Below are 20,928 nucleotides of genomic sequence, written 5' to 3'. Positions count from 1 at the left end.
TGTTCCCAGAAAAAGTTGCAGACTTTATTTGTAATCTAAAAAATTAAACATTTCATTTCCCAGAATGCATGTCACCTAAAAGTTTTAGACACAGTTTTTCAGAATAAGTTAATCAGTTATGATGGAATTATGTCAGTGAAGAGTAGGTACAGAATATGCCTGTGCCAGGAAAAACAGGAACCTGATGGAATGATGAACATATCATTCAGCCAAGTATTTTCTTGAGAATTAGTATTCAAGAGAAAAGTAAAGTAACTTCTGTTGAAGATAACTAGCTAAGTTAATGTTAGAAAAGTACCTTGTTCCTGACATTCAAACCAGTCATGTGAACCACAGGTAAAATACTCTACTTATAAAGCATTGACGTTCCTGTCTTCCACGCATCCACATGAATTGGCTTGTTCATATATGGGGAGGCAAAAGCAAAGGAAGAGACAGAGCCAGAACTGCAGTTAAGTTTGAATTATTTTCCATGGTATAGAAAAACTCAGCTCACTTTCTCACAAACATGCCAATTTTACACATGAAGGATGCTGTGAAACTATTGGGTAGAATAGTTAAATATTGACTTTGTATGGTCTTAAAAGGCATGTATTCCATCACCAACAGAGAAATACTGCTGTGCTGCTCCACTCAGTCTAAGCAGACATGTTGTCATTGTTCACTTTCCTGATGTAGCAGCTTAATCCACATGAGAACATCTGGAACCATCCTATGCTCACTTTTTGTCACTTTCTGTGAAAGATTCTGACTCCCAAACCTCCCAAATCACTTCAGATTTCTCTGTGTTGAATGTGACTTCTAGTCTTCTAGGTATAGACAATGATACTGATACTGATAATATAGAATATCTGCCATTATCATCTGAAGTAGCATTATTTCCAGATGTCCTCCCAAACTCAAAACTTCCAAAATAAGGATGTTTCCACAGCTCAGTAGCAGCCCCTAGTCAATGACAGAGTGACTTACATAGTGAGAGTTTACTTCAGTGGCAGTGCTGAGTTACATAAACACACTTATTAATTACATCATCCCTTCCCCAAATGACTCTCTCTTGATCACTTCTACCTGCAATATCAGGACTAGCTAGCAAAGTAATTTGAAGTGGGAGGGAGGTGGGCCCACATAAATTGCTACTTTAACTCCTCCTTGTCCATCACCATTTACAGTTGGGTATCTTAGAATTTCCAGTATGCCATTTGAAAAGTTTATATGAAATACTGGAGGTCAAAATGCCTCCATGAAAGCAATACTTACAGGCATCTCACAGAGGCAGATTCAAAATCCCACAGAATTATTGCACCGTTTGCACTTCCTGTAGCTATCAAACTGCATCCTTCTACTTTTAAAACATCAAAACACTTCATTTCCACAGAAGGTACAAAATTCTACAAAGAGCATTAAAAAAAAAATTGAGTAGGAGTAATGTGGACACTAGACAGTGAAATGTTCTAACTGTTAATTTAACAAGATGTCTAAATTGACAGTGTCTACAACAACTGCATATTCAATGCTATTCTAATGCTATTGTATTTGAGCTACACAGAAGCACCAGAAGGAAGCAGGGAGTGATAGTACTGGGAGACACCCTGCTGCAGAGGACAGTGGCCTCCATTTGCCAACCTGACCTGCTATCTACGGCATAGTTGCAATTAGAGCATGTAAAAACAGCTGTAAGAACTGAAGATTAATCAGAAGTAGGCATCTATGGAGATACTCTAATCAGGTTAAAGGAATAAGTCACGGAACAGAGATATAATGACCTTTCCAAAAGCATCATCCAGATCTGTTACAGAGTTAGTGAAATTATATGAAGCAAAACTTAAGCCTCGTGGGCTATTCAAGTTAAATTGGTCAACAATTGAAACACAAATTTGACATCTTATTTTACCAAAGCAATAAGGAGAGAAAATGGAATCACTTTAACACCCAGCTTAATCTTTATGTGCCGCTATTACTGAGGGTCAGTCTAGCTATAGTAATGAATGGCATTTCATTTCTAGAAGACTTTATACAAGAACCTCAACTTACTATTTTGTACAGGAGTGTGAAGCGTATGTTTAGAGCAGCTGTTTAATCATGGCGACAACCATACAGTGGATTATTAGGCAGATATAGCCCTTAGAAACAACCACTTTCTTACACGATTTATTTTAGACCTTCAGTGTACTGAAAAGTTTGGAATACTTGTTTGGTTCTTATCCTGTTGCTAAAATATGAAATCCTTGAGGGCAAAGGGAACATCTTACTTTTAAATCTTCTGTAAACGATGTGGACCTTTGAAGTGTTTCTCACCTCTGTATCATTTCTCAGAGTACTGGTGTCAGACAGCAGCTGAATATCCGGAAAAAAATCATGTGTTTGTAACGTGTCAGGCTTCAGTGACAGGGACACAACTGGATTCCTTCGTGGAAATGACACTGCTTCAGGAAGCACCCATTTGACATATAGATATGTTTGAACTGAATTACCCTATAAAAATAACTGACTTAATGAAAGAGGAAGGAAAGGATTTCTTTTTCATAAGAAAGTTATCAGCAAGTGTGTGTCAAAAGCTTGTTTTCTGTGCCAAACTGCAAAAACTATTACAGGTATCACCTAGCATATGCCTACACTGCAAACTGAAGCACCAGCCTACATGGCAAACTGAAGCGCCAGCCATATTCCAGCTCACTTTAAATTACCTGCTGTTATATTAGAAGCTGTCCAACTGTGGAGTTCAGAGCTTTTGACTGTATTCAGTTTAACTACCCCCTTAAAGCAAGTTGTCTCTTCAGTTACAGCTACTTACTTTATTACCATTGTTGGTCTCCAGTTCATATGTATCGTACCAGCAAAACTGGTGGTTGTGCCAGTTGTGTGAGAAGAACAAGCCATGGTTCAGCCATGGCCTTGAGTCATTGATTCCTCCCCATTGTGCCTAGAGGCTACTGGGAGTTACCTTGATAATTTTTCTGACTATGACAAATTCACTTCAGTATCTAGTTTCTGCTTTGATATTTCTGTCCATTTTGGGAAGTGTTACTGAAATCAGCTCCTTAGGTTTTCTGCTGTTTTCATAGGTGTCTTGAATTCCAGAAGGAAGCAATGATTAAGATTTTAGTAAATCTTATGATATTAAGTGTATCAAACAAGAAACACCTTGGGGGAAGGACTAAAAATTGAGAGATCTATAGTAGATTCCTGCAAAGGATGAACTGGTTTTGAGGTGCTACTCAAGTATACCTTGCTAACTACTATATTCAGAGCCTCTTAAAAAGCTAATAATAATAACAACCTGTATTTCTCATTATCACTGAAACATTTCTATAAAAAGTAGTTCTGCAATTACATGAAAGAGTATTAATGTACTTAGATTCATAAAGACTTGGAGGAGATTCAACTCCTCACCAGCCTGTTTGTCAATGGATACATTTACATTGCATGAATGATTTAAGAATTTCAGTAATAACACTGGGGGGCAATTGGTGTGATGTAGTATTTCAGAAAAATCTGAATATCAAAAGCAAACCCTGTATAAAACAGCTTTTTATTAGCAGGAGGCTCAAAAGTAATAAACTATTTACCAAGATGAGACCTTGTACGTTTTTTTTCCTAGATGTGCCATCTGTCTAGTAAAACTTATTACTTCTCCCCACAACATTTGTTCCCTTGCACACAGTGGATTTAAAGTTTCAGAAGGAGAATTTTGTCCCAAGTGAAACATTCCAATTTGAGGAAGAAAATTCTACAGAAACATGGTTTGTCTGAGCAACAAAGCTACAATTATTGTGAGCTCCAAGGGCATCCTGTTAATTTTAGCTGAAGGGAACATAATGTAGACTCTGAAAATAAAGCCAAGCAAGTCAATCTGATTTATTGCTGGTTTGTTTCTCTGTATTATTTCTTAAGCAGCCACTGTCTTAATCTAGTAATTTTAGACAAAAAAAAAATCCTTTAGCCAAAATCTTCTCCGATATTGAGGTTTTTTGCAGGGTAATACTATGGTCACCTACTCTCCATAGAGGGAAAATATACCAAGAGGGATATTAGGCTACAGTTGAAGAGCTTCAAAGTGATATAAATGTATAGGCCTGAGGCCTCTGAGGTTTGTGAAACTGAATTCTGAGTCATGGGAGCTTCCTATTAGTAAATATTAAATGGAGCCTCTACGGCATACAATGATGGGTCAGCCATATCTGAGTCTGAGGGCTCAGCTTGTGAACTGGAACAGTGATCTCTACAAAGGACAGGTATCCAGAACCCAAGAAGGTGATACTGTGTCTTCCACTGCCCAAGGAGCTCACTAAGGCTGAAAGGCAGCAGTGAAGGAAGAAAAGGTATAGCTGCCTCATGAGAACATGGCCCTAGGCCTGAGGTGCTGTTAAAAAGCAGGGCTCTGACCAGTGCAGTGGGGCTGAATACATAAACAGGATTTGCAGGAACAGTCCTAAACTAGTCTCAGCTGCTGATGAACTAGAAACTCTTTAAACAGGGTAAACACTGTCTATAATAACAACAGTAATATTTTAAAGCTTTTACCTTAAGGGATCTATAACTACTGAAACCTCAACCACAAACACAAAAGCAAATGCAAGGAATGAAATTATTAGAGTGCTGAAAACCAGCAATGGACTAATGAACATATTAACACTTAGACAGAAAGGCAGAAAGCTAATTTGATGACATGCAGAAAGTGTTCCTTGACAGTTTCTAAAAGTTTATCTTCTAATTAATGAAAAAGTCCTATTTTACCTCAAAAATTAGGAGCTACCAAATTAAATTAGAAAAAAATGGTGTATCTGAAAAACCTGAATGATTTTCATCTTCCCACTCTGCTCCAAAACAAGAAGTGCATGTTGACCCTCATTAGCCTTCAGATAAACTATCTTCAGCAGACGACACTCATCTTTGCAGTGCTGGGCCAAAGGCAAGGCTTTAACTTCCTGCCCACTTTCAAACTCCCAAATTTTCACTGTTCCTGCACACAGATGAGAAAGATATACAAAAGGGAATGAGTTTTCATCAATAACCTGTGCTTCAAAGACAGAAATTTGAACTGGATCAAACAGGGAAAGGACAGGAAAAAAGAAAATCCAATTGAAGGTTCAGAGCTAGGTCACTTGTCTTTCAAAAGCTGTAACAGTATGCATGTTTCTTAGGAAAGCACCCTTAGGGACACAAAACTTATCAGAAAACATCTTCACCACCAGCCCCACCATTTTTCCATCTTTTTTCCATGTCTGTTTTATGCTGCAGCCCAGGCTAAAAGACCACTGCCGATCTTACTTCTGTTTCTGGACTGACATCATCAGAGAGCAAGCAGAGTGTGGGCAATCAGGCAGGAGACTTCAGGTTCTGAGCTACAGCAAGGAGCAGAGGGACCTGGTTGCTGGACTTGTCCCACAGAGCTAGCAGGGAGAAGGACCTACAGCACTATCTTAAGTGAAGCAGTTATTACATACGACTTCACTTTTGTTAGACTTGATAGAATTCACCTTATATTGTGTTCTTAAGATCCATAAAGGGTGCGGTCTCTGCTCCCAAGTATAAACAAGAAACATTAGCCAGTATGCTGTGTGGAAAAGGCCATCTCCTCTTTATATAAGGCAGCTTTCATACATTTCATATATTTTAATACTTCAGGTGTGTACACTTGAACACAAGAAATGTGAGAAGAATGTGAGAAGAATTATTCAGTCATGTTAACAGATTACAAAATTATTAAAGTTTGCTGCAGAATTCAGTGTAGCACTTGTGTATTTGGAGACATCTTGTCACATTACCTAAAACTGATGCACCCCAAATAACACACATGAAGAATTCAGGAAACATACAGATATATATATTCTAGTGTTCAGTGCCTGCAGACATTATAAAATTGAGCTTAGATACTATAAAATTGAAAAACTACTGTTCTCCATCTGCAGCCATTTAGTTACAGATCTAGGTCTTAAGTCCTATGAGGAAACATCTTTTCAGACCAAGAGCTTTGAAGATAATCTTCCAGAGAGCAATAGGGTAGTAAAGTACCAGAGCCCAAGCAGCCAAAAATTACCTTACTATGAATCACCTATCAAATGAAACCCAACCAAGGCACCCCCCCGCCCTTTTCCCCAGACCGACAGCTGTGCATTCCTTCCTGTGCACACTTCCTCCCACCTTGGAAGAAAGCCAAAATTCATTCTTCTGTCATTGAGACAGTAAAGGCAAAGAGTTCTGTCTGCTCATGTAATATGTCATTTTAAATAAATGTAATAAAAATGTGGTAATTATTTAATTGCTTTACCATCACATGCCCCAGTAGCAAGATAAAAACCATTTATTTCAATGGCTGCACAGGTCACTTCAGTATTCAGCCCATGCGCATCTTCAATCTGATATATTTGATATCCTGTTTCTAGGTCCCAGACCTGGAAAAATAAGGTGGTAATTATTTGTACTATGTCCTCTAAAACTCATCACACAATGTGTTCTAGTATAACTGGAGAAAGACAAATACTCCAAGAGCAAATTTTCACATCCCGTGAAATAGGTCCTCTGTTACAATAGCACACTACCATGTTCTTTTACTGAAATACTAGTGTAATTTCCCTGAAAATGTCCCTCTCCCCAGAGAAGCCATTCTGGCAAGGGGAGGGTCTCTTTAGTATGCTATGAGAAAGACCCCTTTTAAATCAGAGAGACACTTGTTAAATATAATGAGTTTTTACAGTGCAAAAGGGAAGAAACCTAACAAAGAATGGTTTGAGCTATAATTTCTATGCTGAATATCAAAATGAGGCTTTTCATAAACATTTGGTCCAAAAATGTAGGAACAACTGTATCTGATCATTATCTAATCCTTTCGGGAACTCAAGCAATGAAGTACCAGTACAAAGTTTGGTCGCTGAATTGCTCAGATTCAACTGGATTTATGAAGTAGCCACTCATGTCATATGCACTGTCTGGATCTGATTTTCTGAAGCACCAAGTGCCCAAAACTATCTTGTAATTGTAATGGTGTTGTAGCCATCGTGGTCTAAGGAAGGCAGGGTTTATGGTGAGAAACATCTTTACCGATTGTATAAAATGAACAAACCTTTACACAAACAAGCCTTTCTCCACAGGAATGGCATGCATCACCAGCTGGCCCAATAAGAGGTGTTACCCCTCCCTACAAATCTTGCCCTCTAACCTCACCAACAGTTGATGAAAACTGTAGGTCCTTGGCCTCTGATGATAATTGTCACATTGTTAGTTACACCAGTAATGATTCATTTTATTCATCTGTGGGTTTTCTGACACTTGCATGGCAACCATTTTATAATGGTTCAAATACAAATGGAAAAGCTAATAGGGAAGTTTAATCTTTTCATTATATTTCAACACAAACAGAGCTGTGATAAAAAGTGATTAAATTGATCTCCATCACTTTATTTTTCTTGTTAACTGGCTATTATATTCAATGGTTCTCCCCCACCATATGACTTGAAATCCTTAAGGCTCAGAACAACATGTTCTAGGAAATTACTTGAATGAGAAAAGGATCTACAGAAGGTCAGCAAATTGGCTCCAGAACTGCTAGCAAAATAGAAGCAGATCAGAAAAAAGAATAAGAAGCAAAACAGGAGGATAAAAAGTCAGGTTTTATAGTTTAGGTACACTGTATGTGCCAATGAAACATTTCAATTTTAGTGAAGGAAACTTTTTATGTAAGAGCAGCATCTTTTACACAGTCCTATTTTTACAAAGTGACATTTCATGTTTTACACCAATCCATAGAATGTCTAAAGTACACATTTATAGTCTCCTAAGCTGACTCGGACTCAAGCACTTCCTAAACTTTAAAGAGAAGCTTATCAGATATGCCTTCTGAATTGAAGAATAATGTGTAATTGTGCTTGCATGAATTGTTGATTGGATGCACAGTTTGACATAATGACAGTTAAAATTTTTCTTTGTAGCTACTAAATAGCCAATGGACTTCCACTACTATGGCTGTACTTGCAAGAATCCATTGCAGGAGCAGGTGATGTATACCTGTTCAGCCAAAGGAAATAAAATTACAACTAAGTCCAGTACCTTTGAAGCTTTGCTCAATCCGCCAGGTGCTTGCAGTGCAATTATGTCAGTGCAGGTAAGGGAAGTAGTTATCTGAGAAAAGTAGTGCTGCTGAACTCAAATAGTTTATTCATCATGGCTACCACCTCCCTGGAGAATTTGAGTACAAAAATAGCCACAAAACCAACACTTTGAATAATAAACAGTAATCACTTATCTAATTGCCCAGTAACTAATTTGTAATAAAAAAGCTGAGACTTTTTCAGTTTAAATGGTGACAACTCACACTCACCTTCAGTATTGACTCAGAGCAGACAGTGAGAATCTGGTGAAAAGCCCTGTTGTAAACGAGAACATTGATGCTTTTCTCATGTGTCTGTGGCACCTGTCTCGTATCTTGTATCATATGAGTTAGGGGATAAATATCAATGACAGTTGAACCTGCACAGGGTGAGAGGAGTGAGAATATATACATTTGGTGTATAGTACCAGTTACTTTCTCTGGATATAAAAAGATTATATGTAAACCATAGGGTTCATTTGAGTTCTTCTGAAGAGGATAAAGAATATTGTCTGTTTCTTGAGAATATCTGTTCTCTAAAACAGAAAACATTCATACATGCTCCCCACAAACCACCAGTTAAACAATGTCTAAGTATTTACCTGCCTTAAACAACCACCTGCCCACCTTTGATGGGATTGATACCCTGACCCGAAATCATTAAGAGCCATAAATCCCCCAGCCCCGAGTGGGTTGGCATGGAATGGAATGAACCCAAATAAATAAAACTCTAATTGGCAGATATAGCACTAAAATAAATTCTGGTACCCGCTTTCTTACAGATAAAGCAATTCTATCTGCAGGCAATGATGATGTCTTTCCAGTACCTTCCTTTATACAGCACTGCAGGTCTGAATGGTGTTTTCCAGACACATTCCAGTGCTCTCGGATCAGAAGGGTTGCAAAGACAGAGAGGCAGATGGGGACACCAAGACAAAAGAAAGGACAAGGTTTTTACAATGCAGACTCACAAGCCAGACTACACATGCAGCCTCCTATTGCAGTCCCCGTATTACTACTGTTCTACCAGCAGAGGAGAGCAGTCAGCAGTGAGTATGCAGCAAAGGATGAAATTGCCTAATACTTGGCGTAAGTCCAGGCATAGAGGCCAGCAGCTTGGAAAAGGCACAGAAGGAAAGCTATGGCAATATTCAAATGAAGCATGAAGGTGAGCCGTGATTTATGGATGTTAGTGAACTCAAAACTGAAAATCTCCTCTGTAAAGCCAGGTACAGAGCAATGAGAATTAATTTGCCCACAACAGCCTCAGTCTCTTGCCCTTTTCAGGGGCAAGGACACATTCACTTAACCTTTTAATGGAATCATTAACAGAGTCCAGGACCAGATTTTTACAGATATTTAGGCACTGCTCCAATCAGTGTTTATAAGGGCGGTTACCTCATTTTGTCGAGGATTTATGTGTGTAAAATCCCTACATTACTAAGCTTTGACAATCTCACTAACTTAAATTTGAACTGAAGATTGTATCTGTATCCTTTAATGATTAAAAATCTTTAAAAAATAGACTGATTAATATTCTGGGCATTTTTTAAATCAGACCTAGAAGCTGAAGTTTCTTAAACTTTGCAGTGCTTACCAAATGCCTAAATATATACAACTATTTGTGTACTCTAGTCCAATGTATATATTTAGGCTTCTAAAACAAGTTTTTTGGCACAAAGATTCAGCAGAAACTACCAGGTCACTGAAAACAAAATGTTTCATTCATCTTCTCAGATTTGACAAGCTTTGCAAGCTTTGTGCCTTGTTCCTAACCCAGGGACAAACAAAGCTGTTTCCAAAGACAATGACCTTATTTGCCTGGTATGTCTCAGGCCTCTATAGCCCCAGAACAGGTTCAAAGCTGGTTTTTTTTAGTGACTATGTCTCCGGGGCAGACAAACCAGAGACTCTGCCTTAGATATAGAAGGCTAACATCCTTAGTGGCACCTGTGAAGCTCTGGTCCCTCGGAGGTTCCAAGCTCCCTGCTACAGAGTCGGGAAACAGAGCCCAGAAACCTTGGGATGAGTTCCCACAATATTTCATTCCTGATCAATTGGACAGTGCATCTGTTGATACCACAGATTGTGGAGCTCTCTGTAGCTACTGAGTTAAATAAGGTGTTTGAATACACTTGTGAGGGTTCCACAGAGACTATACTTTGCTGCTTTGATCTCCAAATGGGAGGAGAGTGCTAGAGGAATAGTTAGGCGAAGATCAGCAGCTTAGTAGCTTTCACAAAATGACAAGGATAAAGAACAATTTCTGTAGTTTATTTTTTCTGAGGAAGGCTCATCTTGCCTTCAGAGAAGCCTTTGTCATTTCCTCTGGTTCCTGCTAATTCCCATACTGCATATTTTCATGCATACTTCTATATTGAAGTTAGCACCATGTATAAGCAGACCCACTTTAAAATGGTCTTAATGTGCAAATACCCTTACCTCCCAGTATTCTGTACATCTCATATACCTTATTCCTGTACTCAACTTCAGTTACATGTAATCATAAAGGAAGTTGCATTCTAGGAGAAGGGGAATCTCACACATCAGCTGCAGTAACATACCAGTGATAAGTGTGCCATGATCATTGTCAAATACCATGGCAAAAGTATCCATCGCTCCAGGAATCCCTTGATTATCATGGAAGACCTGCAGCAGTGAAAGGGTCTGTATATCCCACACTCTAAAAATCTAGAGGGAGAGAGAGGGGAGAAAATCTAGTACTGTTATCATGATTTGATTTTCAACTTTTTGTTTCTACAACGGTAATATTATAGCCTCCAATGAAAATCACATTGTTAAGCATGGTACATCCCAAAATAAGCAAGACAAATATCAAAGATATGTTTATACCCATTTTACTAAGCATAAAATGAACAGAAAGGCTCAGTTTTGTAATCTTGACCTGACAAGTCGACAGTGGAACCAGATCTCCTGAGAATTGGTTCTACTCCTTAATGACAAGATTACTCCATTGTACCATACTTTTCAGTCACGTACAGATAAAAGCCAATAGTTTAAAACTTTGTATTTGAACTGGAATATCAAATGGTGTGCAACAGCACAAAGATAAATTTCAGAAGGTTCCAGATAAAGGAATTCCTGAAATCTTTGACTGACAGCAGATGTTGGAGCAAATCAGCATCAGGATCAGGACACACTGCAGAAGGATCATTTTTATGCATATATAGTTCTTGTGCTCTCCATAAGCAAATGCTGCTGATCACAGTCGGGGTACTATCCTGTAAGGAGCACTAGAGATATTAGACATATTTGTTTTCACTTTCAGTTTCAATGGGAAACACAGCACTTGATGTTTAAAACTCTGGAATTACTCATCAATAATTATATGTTAGCAGCACTTATTCATCCTACCTGATCAAGAACTGTGTTGAACTTACTGCTATCCCATGCAATCTGCTCTTAAACTTGCAAGAAATCATGATTTAATTTCTCAGATCCCATGGCTTTTAGTGTGGTGTATTTCCCTGCAAGATAATCTTACTATGCTCTCAAGTTATTCTGTCATCACATCTGCCTTCAATCCATATTCAGCTGCCAAAACTGTGGTGAGTTTTATATAGGCATTTGTGCAAATTATTTGTATTCATTCAATTGTGTTATTAAAAGGTAGGGCTGTATTTTCAATTGGGATTTTAACACAAAGACACATGTCAGTACAATGCTCCCATCAATACTGGGAGTGTTGTGGGCGTTAACAAAAGTTATTGAATCTTTGGATTAAATGCTCTATAAAATGTAAGTCCATAAAAAACATTGGCACAAACCCAAGAAATACTCAGCTGAATTTGATAACTAAGCTGCGTCTCAGACAGAACTATCACATGAATAATTCTGCTTCCTGTACTACAGTTCCTGGAGGTCGTCTTCTCTCAGCTATTCCTTATTCTTAACTTTATCACTCAGTTGAGGTCTCAGTGGCTTTTCTTAGGTGATCTTGATGCAGTTAGTCAAATTCTAACTTCACAGTCTTGTCCAGGAAGCATGAAGCAGCCAGCCTGCCCTGACTGGGGCTGGGCTGCTGTTTCTCCAAAAGAGCAATAATTCTGGGAGATCTGATGAGTTAAAAAAAAAAATCCTAGGGAAATCCACTGCCATTTCTTTGAGTCATCCCAGGATCTGCTGTATGGTAGCAAACATTACAGTAAAGGTAGGCCCAAGTCCAAAGTCTGTAGCAGACAGATTGGCTGCAGATTCTTGCATTATATTCCTGAAAACCTACTTAATTCACCCACAGGTAAAAGCATCTGTGTTGGTACAATAGCTTGCCTATTGTGGAAAGACGGTCCAGTAAGCCCCTCGAAACCTGCCTGAGCATCTGTCCATAACAGATGGGCGTTGTAACAGAAAAAGAAGCAAGTGGAATTGGGACAGCAAGACTGGAAGCTCATTTTGAAACTACTTGTTTTTCTTCCTGACTGATATATTAGATAGCACAATGACTGGCACCTTAGAAAAACTTAAAAGAGATTAGACAGAACACAGAATGTAGAGCTCTGTTCAGCACTTTCATATAATGTCATAAAAGTTTTAATGACATAAGCTACTTGCTAAGGCCATTAATAAGTTATGCCCCAGGAAATGACTTACAGCCACTCTTGTACCAGTGTGCTAGAAACTACTATCTGATGCATAGCTGAAATTCAGCACAGTCGGGGTGCTACTGAACTAGAAATGCTGGTGACTGGTAGAAGAAAGATGGATTAAATTATCATTAAAGACATTTGATTTGCAAAGTAATTGCTTTTAGCTCATCTTGCCTAACACCAAGCTAGAAATCTGACAGGAAGTACTCTGAGGAAAAAACAAGAACATGACATCTGTCAGCCTCATAAAGAAAACAGCTACAATCAAATTCACTGCTGAAAACTCAGAAAATTCAGTTCCCTAATGTTACTCACCTTTCAATACAAAGATCTTTGAAAACCTGAAACAGCCCTGAGAAATACTTCATTCGCAAATTTGGGATTAGATAATTTTACTTCTGCAGAGTACCGCTTGTATCTGTCCACTTGATCACCTAAAAGCTTAAACTTTTTTTTTTTAATATAAGTACTTCAGGAAAAAATTTAATTTTACACCTATAAACAGAGGAAGTAAGTGGTTTCCCAAAAGACACACAGCAAGTCATAGTCTGAAACATAACCCACAAGTTTTGACTATTCAGCTTTCCTCACCATAGCCTATTCCCCTGTTCATTTTGAAATCTATTTATTCTTCTGTTGAACAGAGCATGTGCCCATTATAATTCATAGGCAGTATGTTGTGTCCTTAAAAATGCTTTTGATAATGAGGAAGACTTCACTTGTGCATATGTTCATGTTATGAAAAGTTCATTGCAATTGCCAGGAATGAGTTCTTCCAAAGACACACACTATACAATTAGGAATGTATGTTTGTTACTCTGGATATTATAAAATGTTAAAGTATCTATCTTTTTTCACTTAAAAGAGGATCTCAACATAGAAAAAACACCGTTGCTAAATAAATAAAAGCCAAATAGAAGACTGTTCACTGTTCACAAAATAAAAATAAGGGAGATGGTAATGGATGGTAGTCATTCAGGCTGATACACAGATTTTGAGGTTATTGGAATTTCCATCAGTAACCTGATTTTTAAAGAAGTTACAGAGGATCCACCAAAATTCTGAAAGGAAGGGAAGAAAAGAAACAGATACCTCAATCAGTATTTAAACAGATCACCTTTGGCACCAGACAGAAGTTCATACATGAGTGTTTCAGAAATTTAAGTAGGAAGAAAATTTCTCTGGAATATTTTGTTTGTTTTCAGGAAAACTCAAAAGGAAAGGGCTCTAAAGAACTTCTTACTGAGATTAAATTTTCTCTGAGACAGTACTGAGTCGGAAGAACCGTGTCCATCATATTCCTCTGATAGATTTCTGATTACATTTCAGGAATTTATTCAGACATGAAAGTTCTAAAGCATACAAAAAGACCTTTAGGGAGACATAGGCAGTGAGAAGGCTTGAAAAAGGAAATCTGGTTGAATAGGAAAAATGATTAAACTGTTCATCCAGCTGACAGTAGACCAGCAAAAATAGAAAGAACTGGTGATGAAAGTCAAGAAAGTTAGGGCAATGTTTCAGGTAGATCTCCAAGCTCCATTATGGCACAGTTGTAATTAAAGCATGTAAAAACAGCTGTAAGAACTGAAGATTAATCAGAAGTAGGTATCTATGGAGATACTCTAGTCAGGTGAAAGGAAGAAGTCATTGAACTGAGATATAATGACCTTTCCATAAACATCACCTAGATCTATTACAAAGTTAGTAAAATTATACAAAACTGAAGACAGGCAATTCCAATAATCTCATGGACTATTCAAGTTAAATTGGTCAACAATTGAAACATAAATTTGATAGCTTATTTTATCAAAGCAATAAGAAGAGAAGATGATTTTACAGCGCAAGTGAATGAGTAAGAGCCTCTTGCACTATTTCTTAATGCTTGTTCAGCTATTAATGCCAGTACTACATTAAGAAAATGCAGTCACTTAAAAGTGACAGCAAAAATGTGGACACATCACAGCGTTCATAAATCTCTTCCCTTCCTTCTGGCCTTCTTCCTTTCCCAGCCTGTGGGCAGGGATGGGGAGATTACATAAACCACTGTTCCACATGAGTAACTCCCACACAAGGCATCACCAGCATGGCTGCGAGATATAATGTCACTGCTGCTCATCTGCATCAGCACACATGGCTGTGCATGAATTCATGCACAAAAAGTGACAACAAAAGGCATGCTTATTTGGAAATTAGGAGGTGACTAGGGGGAGTTGCCTCAGGAACATTTTGTTAATAGTAACTTCACTGTTCTGCTTATTTATTGAAGGACTGCCCACAGCAGCCTGACAAATGCCAGGAACCCTGAAAGCCCTCTGAAAACATAGTCTTTATGACAAAATGCATCTAGACCGTGTCTTCTGAAATCACAGAATACAGACTATATTCAAGTAAACAAAACACATCAGAGAGGAGGGGGAGTGTGGAGAGAAGGAGCTTCAACTCTTTTTGGAAACAACTTTCCTTCTTCCCGCTGTCACCACCTTACAGGAAAAGCTGAGCTATGCCAACAGCAACATTATATCTACAACACTGGCTCATATTAAATGTGTATATTTGCATAAATAAACACTTTTCTCTCAAGCACCACCTTCCTTCAAGCCCTAAAACTTAGAACATAGAAAAAAGCATGAGCTGTCTTTTCCATCTGGTCTAAAGCCTGCATTCTATGAGCATGTAAAACCAGCAACACCCCTCTGTTCTATTTTTCTTAATACACACACAGACAGACAAAAAGCAAAAGATTCATCTTACCAACTAAAATGGGAAAAGCAAAGGGAGACAGAACAAAGATGGGAAATAGGGCAAGACAAAATTGGGAAATAAACATTTTACATGTTCTCAGTATAATAAAGTTCAGGCTCGGGAACAGTTATCTCCTGCTGGGTTGTTATGAGGATGCCACTGTGGAAACATGCTTTGACTTTGGAAGAAGTGAATCCTCTTCTGCCCCTTTCTGTCTGTAATTAACTGAGATAGAAAAGGACTAAAGAAGTCCAGGATTTGCTGACATCCCCCTCCACGCGCACCCGCCCCCCCCCCAACAAAAGATAATCCCTTCAAATTACTGCTAGTTACTAATAAGAAAGTGACTTTAAAACACTGCTCTAAAGAAAATATCTCAACAACTCTCAAGAGAAAACAGTAACTTCATTTTACTGCTTCCAAACTCTCACATCCTGCTGATACTTTTTGTAAGTTAGGGAAAATATGTTTTTTGAAAAAGACAGACAACTTTCCTCAGTTTTACAGAATGGTGATGCTGTAAGTCTTTAAAACAACTTACGAAAAAACACTTGTGCAGGAAAATCCAAAATCCAACCACTCTTGGGGCAGAAAGAAGTTGCCCTAGCCACAGCATTTGCTGTAGGCATAGACAGGAAGAGTAAGCAACAATTAAAGCTATTTTCTATTGAAGTGTTTACTTTATCTGCCCTTGTTTGCTGCACTGTTCAATTGAAGGCTCCATGGTCTAAGTGAAAAAATCTACAAATTCATACAGCCCTCAAAGACAAAAATCACCAGGCATGACGCTGAGGTCAAACTACAGTTCTGCTTGCCGTGTTATTTAATAGAGTAAGTTATCTGCAGAGTGCCGTTGTGTGTCTTGTGATCCCTGAAGGTGATCCTGCAAAGTACTACAACTCCCTGTAGTTATTAGAAGACTTAGGAACAAATTGATGTCAATGGGATTACCTGTGAGGCTAAGGCAAGGAGGATTTAGCTCTAAGCACATTAATGCAATGTGGCGCAGCAGATGGTGCTATAACTAGTGACTTATTGAGACAGTAATTTGGTGAAGTTCAAAATTATGAACATTTCAAATCACTTCCTCAAATAGTATCATTAACCTAGCAATATATAAGGTTACTTTCCTTTTCCCAAACATGGAGGAATGCTGGAAAGAAATCAAACTGGGTTATATGCTATATTCTATAGTAATGAGCCTGCAGGATATTTACAGAGTGCTATGCAATGACTGAGAGTGTGTAAAGGCTCTGAATGTCTGTGTCTGTACTGTGTGCTCAGTGTACTGACAATAGATCTACCTGACCCCTAATGCAAAGATGAAATAACCCTCAACACTTCTGGACACCAGTTTCAGTGGACATATAGATGGTGTGTGGGTCAGAAACAGGAAGCTAGAGGTGTAGGACAGAGGTGGCTGCCCATGAACACCTAGATCAGAAGAGCTCAAAACCAGTCATTTTCCTCCTATCAAGCTTCAGCCAATCTTAGAATGATGCTATCACCTTAGACATAGTGTTTGAAGTAATTTTCAGGTATACAACACTTCATTTACATTTGGAAGATCTCCTTTTTCTTCATTCCTCCATAGGAAAATAAGCAACCAGAAAACTACAGGTCTATTTTTAATGTAGCTTAAACCCTAGATCTCAGTTTTCTGGTAGAACTATAGCAATCAGGACAGGCTGAATATAGATCTCGCTCTGTTTCCATCTGCAGCAAATACAGATTATTTACTAATTCAACCATCAAATACTTGCCCAGAAGCAGATCATCTAATGGATCATTCCCTTCATGTATGCTGAGAATACATGAGGACAATCCATTCATGAAGGAAATTTGTGCCTTCTCAGAAACAGAATCATAGAATCATACAATTGTTGAGGTTGGAAAAGACCTTTAAGATCATCTAGTCCAACCATTAAACTAACACTACCAAGTCCACCACTAAACCAGTTGAAGGTAGAGTAATAGTTTCATGTTTCCTGGCTTGGTGGCTGGATTATTTTTAATAAAAGTAAAAACTAGGAATCACTAAGGTTGGAAAGGACCTCTAAGATCATCAGTCCAACCATCAACCCAACACCACCATGCCCACTAAACCATGTCCCAAAGTGCCACGTCTACCCGTTTTTTGAACACTTCCAGGGATGGTGACTCCACCACCTCTCTGGGCAGCCTGCTCCAATGGTTGACCACTCTTTCGATGAAGAAATTTTTCCTAATGTCCAATCTAAACCTCCCCTGGTGCAGCTTAAGCCCATTTCCTCTCGTCCTATCGCTAACTACTTGGGAGAAGAGACCAACACCCACCTCACTACAACCTCCTTTCAGGTAGTTGTAGAGAGCAATAAGGTCTCCCCTCAGCCTCCTCTTCTCCAGGCTAAACAACCCCAGTTCCCTCAGCCGCTCCTCATAAGGCCTGTGCTCCAGACCCTTCACCAGCTTCGTTGTCCTTCTCTGGACATGCTCCAGCACCTTAATGTCCTTCTTGTACTGAGGGGCCCAAAACTGGACACAGTATTTGAGGTGCAGCCTCACCAGCACCGAGTACAGGGGGACAATCACTTCCCTGCTCCTGCTGGCCACACTATTCCTGATACAGGCCAGGATGCTGTTGGCCTTCTTGGCCACCTGGGCACACTGCTGGCTCATGTTCAGCCGGCTGTCAGCCAGCACCCCCAGGTCCTTTTCTGCCAGGGAGATTTCCAGCCACTCTTCCCCAAGCCTGTAGCATTGCATGGGGTTGTTGTGACCCAAGTGCAGGACCTGGCACTTGGCCTTGTTGAACCTCATACAATTGATACTGAGAAACAAACCATCATTTTGCAAAGATACAACCATAGCTAGGACAGATACGGTCCTCAAAGAGTCCTGCTGTATGCTGGTTGTAAGCATGCATGTATATTATTCACCATGCAAGTCTAAGAACTAGAGAAGAAAAATGTAGGTATGAGCCAAAAAAGTATATTTAAAATTAGTTCTAGTCCCTTTTACTTTTTCACAGAATCACAGAGTCACAGAACAGTTGAGGTTGGAAGGTTCCTCTGGAGATCATCTTTTCTAACCCCACTGTTCAAGTGGGGCCACCTACAGTCAGTTGCTGAGGACCATGTTCAGATGGATATTGAATATCTCCTGGGATGGAGACCTTACAACCTCTCTGGACAACCTGTGCTGGTGCTCGGCCTCCCTCACAGTAAAAGAAGTGTTTCCTGATGTTCAAATGGAACCTCCTGTGTTTCAGTTTTCATTGCCTCTGGTCCTGTCACTGGGCAGCACTGCAAAGAGCCTCGCTCCATCTTCTTTACACCCTCCCTTCCGATATTTATATATATTAATGAGATCCCCCTGGAGTCTTCTCTTCTGTAAGCTAATTTTGTAGGGTTTTTTTGCAGACTACCCAAAAGACAAAGTAATTTGAATAATGGAAAATGGGACAGGAAATAAGACAAAATTGGGTAAGTTACATGAAAAGTCCAAAGAAGAATATTCAATGTTCTTGAAGGATTATGCAATATAAGAGGAGAATAAAATTCTTAATATCTGGGAGGAGCAAATAAACCGAAGAGAATAAAAGCACAGCAGCAAGGAAAGGATTAACTTTGACTTTCAAAGCAATATGCAAAAACTGTATCTCATATGGATATGGCCACATAATTCCTGTGAAGGATGACTGGAGCAGATTTCCCAAATGCCTCTTTTTCAAATTATCTATATTAAATTTAATATTGTTGATATACAGTACATTTCAGTAACAGCCGCGATTAGCAACGGTTTGACATAAATTAAACATTGTGCTTCCAGCTCAGCTGCTCTCATTTTTTGGGAAGACAAATGACTGTATTATAAATGTATCCTTAAAACAATGTCATGTGCTTTCAAAATAGGCTAGATAAACATCCACTCTAACCTACACAGGCATTGATACAATCACTTGCTGAGTTCCAGACAGGCAACAAACATTTATGACTTTCCACTGGGATATCGCACACCCAGTTTCCCATTAAGTATATCTAGAGACAGAGGACTGGAGACTGATAACATTAAGGTTTGAGTAAATTTGCAAAAGTCATAAAATAAAATAATTAATAACATATCTTACCTCCCTTTATCCTCCCTGAAACATTAAAAATCTGTCCTTGGGTTCTGTAAGAATAAAACTAACATATATATAACAGAGTTATTTAGTATGGGCAAATTTCATCAAGGAAGTGTTTATGTGCTTGCGTCAAGTTGGCTGCATTGGATTTTGAAGAAATTATGAATGGAATGAAACTCTGCCATGCCCCAGAATGGAGATGCAAGAAATCACCCTGCTTACTGCACCACTCCTGCCACATGTAAATGTGTGCATTGCTCTTTCGGTATTAGCTGCCAAAAATGAAATTACTTTTAAAGAGGAAAAGACCAAAGAACATTCCCTTCACTGATTTAAAGCAAAGGTTTTGTGTTGTTTAGAAATGATACTGTACAGTGTTATAAAGGCTTGGAATATACTCCTTACCCTAGCCCGACTGATCATCAGACAAAACTGAGACTGTTTTTATGCATTGAAGCCTGTAGGCTCAAGTCTTGCTCAGCTGACTCACTCACGTGGTCTAATTCAACCAAACCCACCACTGGAGGTGTTCTAGTAAAATCAGTGGAACAACTGGTGTAGCAAATTTTGGCTTACTGACTTCCATTGACAACTCAAGTAGGCAAGACTTGAAGACGTAGCCCCCACTGTTCTAGCTGTAAATCCCTACTCCTCACTAAGTGAGAGGGAGCATTTGTCACTGCTTCACTGCCTTTCAGTACAAGGGCTATGCAGTCTGGCCTGGTCTCTGCCATTAGCCTTAATCTTCTTGTTTCCACAGAGCGTTGAGTGTAAGATCGTCTTTCAGATAATGACCTGCTTCTTGCCACATCTCCAGGTTTAATAGCCCCTGTCCCTATGAGTCTTTTTTTTTTCTTGATGCTTCCTGAATGCATTCAAAGAGTTGTGTAATATGAAAAAATGAAGTAATAAATGCTTCAGGCTGCAGGACGAGAATAAGAACATGCAAACTATAGAGAAGAAGGGGCAACTGAAGGGCTGAGTGACATGAAGGAGAGGAAAAAATAAACACAGCAGAGATTTCCTATGCAGCATTCTTCTATTTAGGCTGTAGTGTCAGGCCAGTTTTTTATTATTTCTCTACCCCACAGATTGCTCTCATATTACCATGCACTCCGTAGAACTAATTCTTCAGCTGATTGGGCCCATTTTAAAAAAAGACTAGCAATTTCTATTAAATTACAATATTGGTATTTGTAGAAAAATGCTGTAGTGCCAATGCAGTAACCAGGCAGACGAAGTACCTTTATACAGGACAGTCTTGCCTTGCCTGGTTTGAAACATCCAACCCATGTCATGGTTCATTGTCTATCTAGTGTATCCTGCAGCATCTGAGGATGCTGCTTAACTGTAATTCCAAGTCCAAAGACAGCACCTTTAAAGGACTTACA

At 38.9% G+C, this 20,928-nt stretch overlaps 1 protein-coding gene across 1 annotated transcript in view; it reads right to left on the bottom strand.

Moving 5' to 3' along the window:
- WDR64 (WD repeat domain 64) overlaps positions 1–20,928 on the bottom strand; it is a 76,534-nt gene that overhangs the window by 15,409 nt on the left and 40,197 nt on the right. The window contains exons 11-16 of the mRNA XM_075706925.1: positions 10,648–10,774; positions 8,315–8,463; positions 6,269–6,392; positions 4,791–4,960; positions 2,296–2,472; positions 1,258–1,388 (exon numbers count right to left, since the gene is read on the bottom strand). Of these exons, the coding sequence (XP_075563040.1) occupies positions 1,258–1,388; positions 2,296–2,472; positions 4,791–4,960; positions 6,269–6,392; positions 8,315–8,463; positions 10,648–10,774 (878 nt within the window). The remainder of the gene's footprint in view (positions 1–1,257; positions 1,389–2,295; positions 2,473–4,790; positions 4,961–6,268; positions 6,393–8,314; positions 8,464–10,647; positions 10,775–20,928) is intronic.

The sequence above is a fragment of the Pelecanus crispus genome, chromosome 3, assembly GCF_030463565.1.
Source record: "Pelecanus crispus isolate bPelCri1 chromosome 3, bPelCri1.pri, whole genome shotgun sequence".
Lineage (NCBI taxonomy): Eukaryota > Metazoa > Chordata > Aves > Pelecaniformes > Pelecanidae > Pelecanus > Pelecanus crispus.
Note: the sequence above shows the minus strand (reverse complement) of the source record. Positions and strands in the feature narration are given on the sequence as shown.